This window comes from Urocampus carinirostris, chromosome 18, assembly GCF_059441175.1.
Source record: "Urocampus carinirostris isolate Australia breed hairy pipefish chromosome 18, RoL_Ucar_1.0, whole genome shotgun sequence".
Classification (NCBI taxonomy): Eukaryota; Metazoa; Chordata; class Actinopteri; order Syngnathiformes; family Syngnathidae; genus Urocampus; species Urocampus carinirostris.
The window spans coordinates 1733139-1746557 of NC_142366.1; the positions used below are offsets into that span (position 1 = coordinate 1733139).

Below are 13419 nucleotides of genomic sequence, written 5' to 3' on the forward strand. Positions count from 1 at the left end.
CCCTCACTCATAACACTCAGTGTAATTGGTTTAGCGGGGCAGCAGAGACACTAATCAATAGCACAATCAATAGCTGGATGATGACATCATCGGAAAGATGTCATCGCCGTGACAACAGAGTCGGGGCAACATTTTGGGCGATCAACATCTCGGTGGCCTAGAGGTAGAGTGCGCATCCTGAAACTTTTATAAACACTTGAGGGTAAATGCGCTGTATTTCCAGAGTGCTTTAACCAGTCACTGAAGACTCCTCAAAGCACTTTACTGTGCGCTTCACACTTACACATTCACACAACGATAGCAGAGTTAGCCATGCAAGGTGGCTACCTGCATATTAGGGGCATTACGGGTTCAGTGTCTTGCCCAAGGACACATCCACATTTGACTCAAAGGATCCAGGAATCGAACCTGTGACCTGTTAGGTCCCAAAACGTGAGCCAATGATAACTAGTTAAAAAAAATATGTTTGGTCAGACATGATGACTCAAATTAGAAAAATGTCACCTAATGTCTTGTTGCTACTGGTTCCCAAAAAAACAAAAATGTTGTGAAAGTTGAAAAAAAAACAAGAAACTAAATGATGCAGTTCAGTCACTTTAAGCCCCTGTAGTTTGGAATCTTCCTTATGCTTTGTACACCCGTTTTTCGTGGCACCACACATCACAGTTAAATCTAGTGGTCAAATATTACACAGTGTTCCTTAAACGTTTTTTTATTTTCTAGATATTTATTTAATAGTTTATTTGTTTGTTTTCTTATTTTGATTTACAACATTTATTGCACTCTTTTCACATATTTATTTTTGTCCCTCATAGCATAGATGCCATAGAAATATAGGTAACCTAATCACTCGTAAAAAAGAACTATAAGATATTTGGTTACCAAATGTTAATTTCTGGTTTTCTAATAACCTGTAAAAGATCATTTTTGGTTTATTCCTAAAAAATTAAAAACAGTACTACACTTTTTGGTAATCTGGAAAAAAATATTAAGGGGTTACTTATTGACTCGTGATCAATAAAAAAAAAAAAGGTCACTTAAACTTGTTTTGGGTCACCTAATATAAAAATTCTACATATTTTCAGGGTTACCAAATGATAAAGACTGATGAGTAAGATTTTTGTTCATCTAATGATTTGTAAGAATAAAGATGGATTTTTTGGGGGGGGTTACCTCATGACTTAAAATCAATATTAAAAAATAAAAATTCGTCACTTATACTTGAATGAATGAATGAATGAAACTTTTAATCCGAACATGACAAATCGAAAACAAAACAACAAATCGAAAAAACAAAACAAAAACAAAAAACAAGAACAAAATTATCGTACATGTTCAAAAGGGAGTCGGAAGAAGCATATGCTTATTAAATCCTACCCCTTTGACTTCATTAATAATTGTGTCGCACAGGTTCTGTATTTACATACAGCAAACACCTCTCGAATATACATATTTACATTGGCTCTGGGGGGCAGAACGGCGGTGCAGTGGCTAGCGCGTGTGCGGCATAGTTCTGAGGTCATGAGATTGAACGTCCTGTGTGGAGTTTGCATGTTCTCCCTGTGCTTGTTTGGGTTTTCTCTGGGCACTCCGGTTTCCTCCCACATTCCAAAAACATGGTTAATCCGGCGGTCCACATTGTCCCTAGGTGTGAATGAGCGAGCTAATTGTCTGTCCCTGTTTGCCCTGCGACTGGCTGGCAACCAGTTTAGGGTGTCCCCTGCCCACTGCTCGAAGATAGCTGGGATAGGGTCCAGCACCCCCGCAACCCTACTGAGGATAAAAGGTGCGGATAATGGATGGATGGATGGACATTGGCTCTGTGGCTATACATCCTTCCATCCATCTTCCATCTTTCGCTTATCTGGGGTCAGGTCGCAGGGGCAGCAGCCTTAACAGGGAAGTCCAGACCTCCATATCCCCAGCCACTTCCTCCAGCTCATCCGAAATGATCCAGAGGCGTTCCCAGGCCAGCCTAGAGACATAGTCTCTCCAGCGTGTCGTCCCTGGGCCCTGTTGCCAGTGGGACATGCCCAGGACACCTCCCGAAGGAGGCTTCCAGAGGCATCCTTATCAAATGCCCAAGCCACCTCAACTGGCTCCTCTCAATGCGGAGGAGCAGTGGCTCTACACAGAGACCCCCCAGATGACTGAGCTTCTCACCTTATCGCTAAGAGAGAGCCCAGCCACCCTGAGGAGGAAACTAATTTCAGCCACTTGTATCCAGGACCATGTTCCTTCGGTCATAAACCACAGTTCATGACCATAGGTGAGGGTAGAACATAGATCGACCGGTAAATCGAGAGCTTTGCCTTTCGGATCAGCTCCCTCTTCACCACGACTGACCCGTCTGTCGATCTACTGTTCCTTCCTACCCTCATTTGTGAACAAGACCCTAAGATATAGTACTTGAACTCCTCCACTTCGAGCAAGATCGCACCCCAACCTGGAACGAGCATGCCACCCTTTTACGGCTGAGTGCCATGGTCTCAGACTTAGATGTGCTGATATTCATCCTGGACGCTTCACACTCGGCTGCAAATCGCTCCAGTAAGAGCGACCCCACCTCCAGGCCTGGCTCAAGAGGGGGGCTGCAGTAACCCTTGCGAGTGGATGCGTGGACTAAAGCTTTGTGTCATCATAAGGATTCTTTTGATCTGTGTTTTGTTTCAGTGCGCACCCCCACGGTGCGGAGGTTCAGGATTCAAGTCTAGCTTCTGCAGCCTCCCCATGTGGAGTTTGCATGTTCTCCTTGTGCCTGCATGGGTTTCATCCAAGAACTCCAGTTTCTTCCCACATTCCCAAAAACATACATGTCAGGTTAATTGGCCCGTCCAAATGGTCCCTTGGCCGGAATGAGCAAGTGAGTTGTCTGTTGTGTGCCTTGTAACTGGCTGGCACCAGTTCAGGGTGTCCCCTGCCCAAAGATGGCTGAGATGGGCTCCGGCACCCCCGTGACCCTGCTGAGGATAAGCGGTGCATATAATGGATGGATGGATGGGTGGATATGAACTGGTGAATATTTGGACATCGTTTGAGCTCAATCCTGTAATTTGATCCAAAGTTTAAGCCTACATATAGACGCACACATACTTTTCCTGGTAGTTCTCACCGGTTGGATTTTACATTTACTGCATCGTCTCAAGTTATAGCTTCCTTCTTTTCATGTGAATAATGTTTGTATGTTCTCTTGCTATATATCTTTGTTCACTTGGATGCTGGATGCTGGTTTAATATCAGGTGATTGTGTAATTTTGTAATTGTAATCTGTGCAGTCCTTTGAGACATTTTTGTGATTAAGGGCTATATAAATAAATTTGACTTGACTTGACTTGGAGTATTAGTTGGGAAGTGGAAAACTCCACTAGATCGAACAGTTTTAATAATTTAGAAATACAATATTGGTAGATATAGAATATTGGTATGATCACAGTATCCTGCCTTGTGTATATTATTCTTATTGCACGTTTTTCGAGTACAAAAAGAGGATGGAGTGAACAAAACGTTGAGTTTGTAAGGGAGATACAGTACAGTATGACGAACTAGGAAGAGTAATCGGATTTCTTCGGGGTGGATGCTGGGTGACCTCTCACAGCGCCACCACACGAGTAGCAGCAGAAAGAAGCACTACAGTAATGTCCTGTACTCGGAAAAGGGTGCACAATGTCTGGATATTTTTTGACATCCCGAATAAATGATGGTATGTCCCGTTAATCGTAAGTCGAATGTTCCTAAGTAGGGGAGCGTCTGTATAGTAATTCCTAACAATTTGATTTCTGATACAATGTTATGGCAACACCATCCATTTTCACCGCCAGGTCTAGATATGCCCTGTGATAACAGAAGAATATCACTTTAGTTTTATTTAAATTTTAAGATAATTTATTCATATCCAACCATGTTTTTAGGTCAGTTAATTCACTGTTAATATTCTGTACTAGATTAATATTATCGTCGGAAGAGAAAATGTAAGTGACATCTGCAAATATAATTTTAACAGTTTGGAAACATTAAATATATCGTTAATATATAAATTTGGACCCAGGACGGAACCCTATGGTACTCCACAACAGAAGTATCCAGATGTCATCTCTCCCATTTTCACATATTGTTGCCTCCCAGTCAAATAGCTTTGAATCCATCCCAAGGCCACTCCCCTGATGCCATCTTGTTCCACTTTCGAATAGTAAATTACGATTAATAGTATCAAATGCTTTTTTCAAACAAAAAAGTATCCCTGATGCGTATCTCCTCTTTTCTATGCTATTGGTAATTTCTTGTACAGCATCAATAACCGTCATTTTTGTTGATGTGTTAGCGCTAAAACCATTTTGACATTTATTAATTAATTTATGCTCATCTATACATTTCTCTACTCTATTACTACAAAGTTTCTCTTATATTTTGGAGAAGTCAGGAAGCAGGGATACCAGTCTGTAATTTATGAAGAAGTGTTTGTTTCCATTTTTGTATATTGCTATCACTTTTGCTATTTTTGGGGGAAATTTACCTGCTAGAAATGATAAATTACAGATGTAGGTTAATGGTTTCACAATGTAATGTATAATTTGCTTAACTAATTTCATCCATTATCTGCACCGCTTATCCTCAGTAGCGTCGCGGGGGTGCTGGAGCCCATCCCAACTATCTTCGGGCAGTAGGCATTGGACACCCTGAACTGATTGCCAGTCGTAGTGCACACATAGACAGACAACTCACATCACTCATACACACCAAGGGACAGTTTGGACTGGCCAATCAACCTGACATGCATGTTTTTGGAATGTAGAGGAAAACCGAGTGCCCGGAGGAAACCCACGCAAGCATGAGGAGAACATGCAATCTCTACACAGGAAGGTTCGATCTCATGACCTCAGAACTGTGCCGTACACGCGCTGCCGTGCTGCCAAACTAATACCATATCTATGTTAAAACAATCAGTTGACATTTTATTTCTACAATTTCTAACCACGTCTATTATATTTGACTCCAATACTCCACAAAAAACATGGTCTTTGAATTTATTTTAATCAGTGACTTGAATTGATTGCCACTAAACTCAGGGATATTTGCAGCTACTTCTGGTCCAACATTCACCAAAAAACAATAAAAAAAAATCCACAATTTGATATAAATTATAATTGTCACTGTTCCTGTCAATTAAATAGTTTGGATATTCATAACAGGTACTGTTTTTACAGCGAATATGGGTGGTAAATGAATTATTGCCGAAATGTGAATTTCCCTTAGGGGATGAATAAAGTATCTATCTATCTATCTATCTATCTATCTATTCTTTTCATTATGTGAGGAAAACGGATGAAAAACCTTGTTCGGTTATTCTGAAGGGTGGCTACACACTCTTTAGGTGAATTCTTTTTACTGTTTTGATAGTTCAATATACTTTAATCAAGACACACACACTCTTGGTTTTATGGACTTTTTTTTTTACTAATCATCTACTGAAGAAGCTTGATAGAATACAAATCAATAAGAAGGAAAAACAATACAACTAGAAGTTGGGAACTTAAACTGGCACCATTTGGATAGACAACAATGTTGGCTTAATCATTACGCTACTGTAATTTGATAGAGTTCCCACCTCTAACCACCAAATACCTTGCAACCACAAGATGTTCTGCAATGTTCTGCTTTGATGGACGGCCCAGTCTTTAGGTCCTCGGCTGTATGGTGATGAAGAATCATGGTAGGCTTGGGAGCAGGTTGGGATGAGGACCACAAGATACAGAGTGTTGAAGTGTTGAATACTGGTGGCTTGACGCTTCCCTGAGGTCGCTGGCTTTGTCCCACTAGTTTGTCCGCAAGCTTGATAAAGCGTGGCTGCTGACTTGGCAAGGTTCTCTGACTGCCCGTTGAGCTGAGACCTGGCCAGGTCTGACCAGGGCCTTGGTCTAGCTCCTCCTGCCAGGACATGCCCTCCTACCTTGTAACTGGACAAATTCAGACTGCCATTGCAAGGTGAGACGTGTACCAGCTCTGGGTTCCAGTCTCCGAGAAGGGGCGGACCCCCTCAGGTGGAGCTGTCACGGCAACATTTGATGCGCAAATGCAGCTAATGTAAATGTAAACGGTCTGCTTTTATATAGCGCTTTCCAAGTAAATGAAGACCTCCCAAAGCGCTTTACAATGTGCTTCACATTTTTCCCTTTTACACACTAACTAACTGATAGCAGCGTCAGCTATGCAAGACAACTACCTGCTATCGGTGGCATAAGGGATTCAGTGTCTTGCCCATGGACACTTCGACAGATAACGCCCACCCCCAACCTCACATTCCAGCAGTCAAAAACATATCTATGTGATTAACTAAAAACACAGTATTCACCTCTCATGTTTTGACATTGTTTGATCATTTTCTGACATTGCAAAACGGAATTCTACCCAAATGTTGAATACTCTACACCGTTTATTATAGTATTTAATATTCCCAAAATATCTTTAACATTGTTTTTGTTCTAATGTAGTAAACTACTATAATATAAATTCTTACTAGCTCTTAATATACCCGTCAATTTGTTTTTATACGTTTATATTACGATTCAGCTTCCTTGGTCCTCAGTTTAATGAATTTTCTAAATTGTTTTCTTACAAATATTGTATATACCCTTAGTCATCCAATGATGCTTTACTGATTTATTGCTAACATTAATTTGTCTCATTGGACAATTTTTATTATATTCTGTACTGAATATTTCCAAAAATATATCAAAGGCACTGTCCACATCATCTGTACCATATATAGTATTTCAGTTTTGTTTGATTAAGTCCTTATAAAGTAACTTTATTGTCGCTTTATTTTCTATTAATTTGTAAATATATTTTATAATGTATTTTTGATTAGTTACCCTATCATCATACTCAGAAAGGACTGGCAGGTGGTCAGAAATATCACAAACCAATAATCCATAATTTGCAAATTCAATATTATTTGTAAAGATATTTCAACTAGAGATGCACTGTGTGAAGTAATTCTACTAGGTCTTAATATAGTTGGGTATAAACTCATGCTGTACAATTATTGGTTTTATAATTGTTTGGAATCATCCGGTCAATGTTGAAATCTCCACAGATGAGTAGTGTTTTGCTGTTAATTGCTGAATATATTTTTTCAGCCCAGTTTGTGAAAATTTCTAACTTGAGCTTGGTTCTCTCACAACTGACTAATATTTCTCCTTTTTTCGTTTATAATTTCTAAAGTTAAGCATTCAAGTAAAATCATTGATTACTATTGACATGTTTTGTATTATTTTAAATTCTAATTTCTTGTGCATGCATATAGTGACTCCTCCTCCTGTATTATTTAATCTATTACATAGTTTAAATCAGTGTTTTTCAACCTTTTTTGAGCCAGGGCATGTTTTTACATTGGAAAAATTTTGCTGCACACCACTAACCCAAAATGTTATAAAATGACACTGAAAAGTATTTTTAATTAAAATCTAATTTATAATACCCCCAGTTTTTACAGCACAGACGCTTGACAATAACATAGTTACAGAAAATGATTCATAAATGTGTTATACAATTTTAAAAAGTGCCATTCGATCATTTCTCACGGCACACCTAACGATCTCTCACGGGACACTAGTGTGTCGCGGCACAGTGGTTGAAAATCTCATCTCATCTCATCTCATCAGCTGCACCGCTTATCCTCAGTAGGGTCGCGGGGGTGCTGGAGCCCATCCTAGCAATCATCGGGCAGTGGGCAGGGGACATCCTGAACTGGTTGCCAGCCAATCGCAGGGCACACAGGGACAGACAACTCACTCGCACATTCACACCTAGGGACAATTTGGACCGGCCAATTCACCTGAAATGCATGTTTTTGGAATGTGGGAGGAAACCGGAGTGCCCGGAGGAAACCCACGCAAGCACGGGGAGAACATACAAACTCCGCACAGGAAGTCTGGAGCTGGATTTGAACCCACGCAGGAGGTTCCTAAGACATGAACTGTGCCGCGCATGCGCTAACCACTGCGCCACCAATCACTGGTTTAAATTATAATCATTTATTTCAAAATCTTTTCCTCATTGAACCAGGTTTCAGAGACTGTAATAACACTAAATGGGTTCTCAAACTGCTGCAAGTATTCTGTTATTGCTCCAAAATTTACATACCTACTTGTTGTGTATGTAGTAGGGTTGTAGTAGATTCAAGACAGGCACGGACCGTACATTCATAGAGTGTTTACTTAACTTCTTCCTCAGTAGTTCTCAAGCACAAGTACAAGGCTGCACATTGGTATACAGCGACACCTTTTTGTTAGGACACAAACAGTAGCATTAATCTGAAATACGCAATAACTCTTCGGTAAGAATGAGTTTATAGAAAACATACATTTCAATATTCATTACCAGATTAGAGGTAAATATTTATCAAAGGTAAGCAATATTGTAAGGAACTATACTGTCAATATCTGTAAGCAAAAGTGTGTAAACCTTGTAAACGTAAGCAGACTGTATGGGGATCACATCATAAACAAATATGACAATTTTTTAAACAATGAACATTCATCATGTTTTTTTTTTTTTTTGAACATCACATCTTTTCTGTATCTTTTTTTTTTAAGTCACATAATCTTGAAGCCATGCAGGAGCATGTCGTATTCTCGGTGCACTCGGAGAGGGATGTGGTGAGGGCACAGTTTCAGTTTCAGGTGGTTCAGCACCTTGGTTGCTTGGCAGGAGACAAGCATCAGCATCAGCAGGCTGTGGCGCTGAAGCAGCAGCACAGGTGGAAGAATGGGCAAGGTGGAAAGCATTCCACACCTTTCCATCAGACAGCAGATAAGTGGCTGGACCCTTTTGGGCTACCACTGTCAGTGGCTTGGTGAACTTTGAGTGTCCTTTGGCAATGATTCAAGGTTTACGGATGCGAACCCCGCAGAGCCAATCTGGAAGCTAGGTGATTTTGCACCACGACGTTTGTCAGTGTATTGATTTGACTTCTGTTGTTTGTTTTGTATGTTTTGTAGCATGTTGCCTTTGTCAGCAGTGGGGCGCATGGAGTGAAGACCTGTGATGTGAAGCTTTGTATTCAGTGGTCTACCATGCAACAGTTCAGCGGGGGATACTGAAGTCACGGCATGTGGTGTGGCTCTGTAAGTGTGTGTAAAAACTCAGTGAAGAAGGCTTTCAGTGGTCTACCTTCGATGTTGGCTGTTTGTAGACAGTCCTTGAAGACTTTGTTGAAACGCTAAATTTCACCGTTGGCCTGTGGGTAGTACACAGAGCTGCGACGGTGTGTGATGTTCCTGTCTCTAGGAAATGCTTCAAACTCGGTCGACACGAACTGAGGGACATTGTCAGTAACAATTTCCTGTGGATTACCTTCTCTGCTAAACACAATGGAAAGAAAAGTCATAACAGAGGCAGAAGTAACATTTGAGCAGAAGGCAATCTCCGGCCATCGGCTGTAATAGTCAATGAGGGTGATGGCGAAGCGGCAATCAGCAGTTGCAGAGTGAATAGGACCAACAATGTCCACAGCAACCTTTTCCCAGGCAGCAGTTGGGGTAGGCACAGGCTGTAACAGGGCAGTACGTGTGGTTGCGGTTTTGCTGCAAGCAGGTGCTGCATGATTTGATGGCGAGCCAACGTGAGAATCCATTCCAGGCCACGTTTGAGGATCATCAAAACAGCCCAGAGAATCGTCGGCTGCTCTCTGCCCAGTCTGGAGGACATTGCCTGCTCTCGCTACCTCAGCAGAGCAGAAAACATCATCATGGACTTTTCTCACCCCGGCCACCACCTCTTCGACCTGCTGCCTTCCGGCAAGCGCTACAGGTCACACAAAGCAAAAACAAACAGACTCAGAGACAGCTTCTTCCCCACAGCCATTACCACCCTAAACAGACACCGCACAAAAAAACTGAAAACTGTTGCAAAAAACTACCTCACACGAATGTAAAATGGTACTCACGTACATGCTGTCTGCACTATGTTTGTTCACTGCTCAAAACAGACACAGCACAAAAAACCTGAAAACTTGTGCCAACACTACCTCATACGAATATAATGGTACTAATGTCTATGTTCTTGCACATGTCGACTGCACTACGTTTACTGCTCACCTTGCACAATGTCTGACCATTTCCTTTTTTCTGCACTATGTTGTCTATGTTTGCACCAATGCATATGCTGACTATTTTTTGCACTATGATGACTTTGCACCAAATGCAATATTGCACAACCCTTACGATACCAACGGTATCACGACAACACTGTATGTAACATCCCACATGCCGACATTTCTTGTGTAAATACCATGTCAATGATAACTATAGCCTTATCCCCCTTGTTTTATAACCTTATCTTCTCTGTTCCTTTATCTTCTTGGCTCATACCTCACTGTGAATGTGTAAAACTGGAGTGTCATGCCCAATTTCGTTGTCACAATATGTTAACCCATTTTGTAACAATGACAATAAAGGTATATTCTATTCTATTCTATTCTATTAAGTCTCTCAGTCTTTGTTTAGTGCGAACGATCCCTTGGTGTGTAGCGTGAGCAAGTTGGATCATTTTTTCCTGTAGCTGTTGTGGTATCACAACACGATGAGTGCCACGCACAATGATGCTGTTCTGCACGGCAAGCTCATTTTGCACACAGAAGTATGGCACGATGAGGGGGTCAAGGACTTTTGCAGTACGAGGCCATCCCTTCTGCATGTAGTGTCGCACCTTCTGTAGCACCAGACATTCCTCACACGCACTGGAGAGCTCATCAGCAGTGACTGCTGGAGACACAGCAGCCACCAACTCCATCTCCTCGTGGTCGTCTGTGATGGGGAGAGGCAAACGTGACAAGCAATCTGCAGTAACATTCTCATGTCCTGGTTTGTATTCGGTTGTGTAGTTAAAACACAGCAGGCGAGCAGACCAGCAAGCTATTCTCATGCCTGCACTTCCAAGGCCTTTGGTTGTGAGTAGAGTGGTCAAAGGGCTATGATCAGTCCGTAAAGTGAAGTGACGGCCCCAGAGATAAGTGCGGCACTTTTCAGTCGCCCAGACGCATGCCAAAGCCTCTTTTTTAACTGTTGAGTAATTTCGCTCGCATGCAGTCAGCGTCCTGGAAGGAAATGCAATGGTCTGTTATGTGTCACCTTTCATTTGTGTCAACGCAGCACCGATGCCATAGTCTGACGCATCTGCTGTCACGACTGTTGGCAGGGAAGGGTCGAACAAGGCGAGTGCAGAACTAGTAGTGATGATCTCCTTCCTCTGTAGTTCTCAAGCACAAGTACAAGGCTGCACATTGGTATACAGCGACACCGCAGGAAGGGGAGTTTATTACGCGAAACCACACTACTTCTCCTGTTGGGGCAGCACGGCGGCGCGGTGGTTAGCGCGTGTGCGGCACAGTTCTGAAGTCATGAGTTCAAATCCAGCTACCAAACTTCCTGTGCGAATTTGCATGTTCTCCCCGTGCTTGCGTGGGTTTCCTCCGGGCACTCCGGTTTCCTCCCACATTCCCAAAACATGCTGACAGGTTAATTGGCCGCTCAAAATTGTCCCTAGGTTTGAATGAGCGAGCGTGTGCCCTGCGACTGGTTGGCAACCAGTTCAGGGTGTCCCCTGCCCACCGCCCGAAGATGGCTGGGATGGGTGGTATTTTTGGGTGTCACCTCATGACTCGTAATGAAAAAAAAAAAAAAAATCGGTCACCTAAACATGCTAAGAACTAAAACGTTTTGGGTCACCTAATATAAAACATATACACATTTTTTGGTTTTACCTAATGATGACAATTTAAAAAAAAAAAAAAAAAAAAAAGGTCACCAAATATCTCGTTAAAAATGATTTAGTAAATGGGTTTCCCCAGTGGTTAAGGATCTAGTATTGTCACATGCTACTGCCACTAAATGCCAAGGGTATGACGCTTCCCAGTTATTTCCGATCATGTCCCCCCACCCCCCGGGAAGAACACCCCAACCCCCTAGTGAGAGCGCCACTGCCACCTTGTATAATGGAGGTGTAATTTCAACTTTATTCTAGGGCAGTTCAAAAATGAAAAAAAGCTCTGCTTTACACAGGGGCAGCGCAGTGCAGCACATGTCTGAGATCATGAGATCAAACCTTCCTGTGTGGAGTTTACATGTTCTCCCCGTGCTTGCGTTGGTTTCCTCCGGGCACTCCGGTTTCCTCCCACATTCCTAAAACATGCTTGTCAGATTAATCGGCCGGTCCAAATTGTCCCTAGGTGTGAATGAGCGAACGTATTGTCTGTCCCTGTGTGCCCTGTGACTGTCTGGCCACCGGTTCAGGGTGTCCCCTGCCCACTGCCCGAAGACAGCTGGCATGGGCTCCAGCACTCCCGTGACCCTACTGAGGATAAGCGGTGCAGATAATGGATAGATGAATGGTTTACACAGACAAAAACGGTGACCAGATGATGAAGGCGCTGTATCTGAGTAAGGTCAGGCTTCTCTTGCTACTAGTAACCATTGGAACCAGTACTATCCGTTTAATGAGGGGGAAAAAAACCTTATACATAAAACGGGCCTGGAGAGGGATGGGCGCCGCCAGGCTGTACTTGCCCAAGACATGGTGTGTTGCCCTGACGACCCTGGCAGTTAACGGGATCCGTGAACAACTGCTAACTAAAATCAGATTTCCTTGTGTCATGTTTCCCCTTTCTTCCCAATAATCCTAATCCCGTGTTTGTTTGCACTAACACAGTTTGCCGAATGAACATTGACTCCCATTAAAATCGCCGGACAACCTTTATTGATCTGTTTTGGTTGACAAAAACAATCACAGATTAATAATTTTTTGACCTAATTAATTTACAAATAAAAGCGTTCACACACTCGTCAAAGTTCGAGTTATGAAAACAAAATCTGAAAAGGGGTTAAAATTTTGAATAGCAGATTGTCGCTTTATTGGGTTAAACCCCGCCTTCTTCCATCTGCCATTGCTGCGGGGGCGAGGGATCACATATCGCCATGACTACGTGGCCTTTAACACCCATTGGCTGGGCTGCAGACAGGCACTGGCCCACCGAGACTTGGTACAAGCGTGCCCATTTCTGCAAAGAAGAGAGATTAAAGGTTGGTACTACAAAAATACTACTACAGTAATGCTATAATACAAAAATGACTACTATTACTATTGCTACAGAAATACTACAAAAATACTAAAGAAATACTTCTATGAAAATACGACAAAAATACGATAAATATCTACTATGAAAATACTTCAAAAATACTTCAACAGAAATACTAAAAACATTCTGCTACAGTAATACTGTAATAGATAATACTAAAACAGAAAAAATATGACAAATACTACAGATATACTAAAATAATTCTACTATGGAAATACTACCAAAATACTGCTGAAGAAATACTAGAAAAATATAACTATAATGAGACTACAGAAATATGAGTAGAGAAA

At 41.9% G+C, this 13419-nt stretch overlaps 1 protein-coding gene across 1 annotated transcript in view; it reads right to left on the bottom strand.

Moving 5' to 3' along the window:
* Positions 1–12727: 12727 nt before the first annotated feature.
* The window catches only part of galnt11 (UDP-N-acetyl-alpha-D-galactosamine:polypeptide N-acetylgalactosaminyltransferase 11 (GalNAc-T11)), a 28031-nt gene continuing 27339 nt past the window's right edge, over positions 12728–13419 (bottom strand). Inside the window, exon 12 of the mRNA XM_088322684.1 lies at positions 12728–13051. Within this exon, the coding sequence (XP_088178810.1) occupies positions 12911–13051 (141 nt within the window). The 3' untranslated portion in view covers positions 12728–12910. The remainder of the gene's footprint in view (positions 13052–13419) is intronic.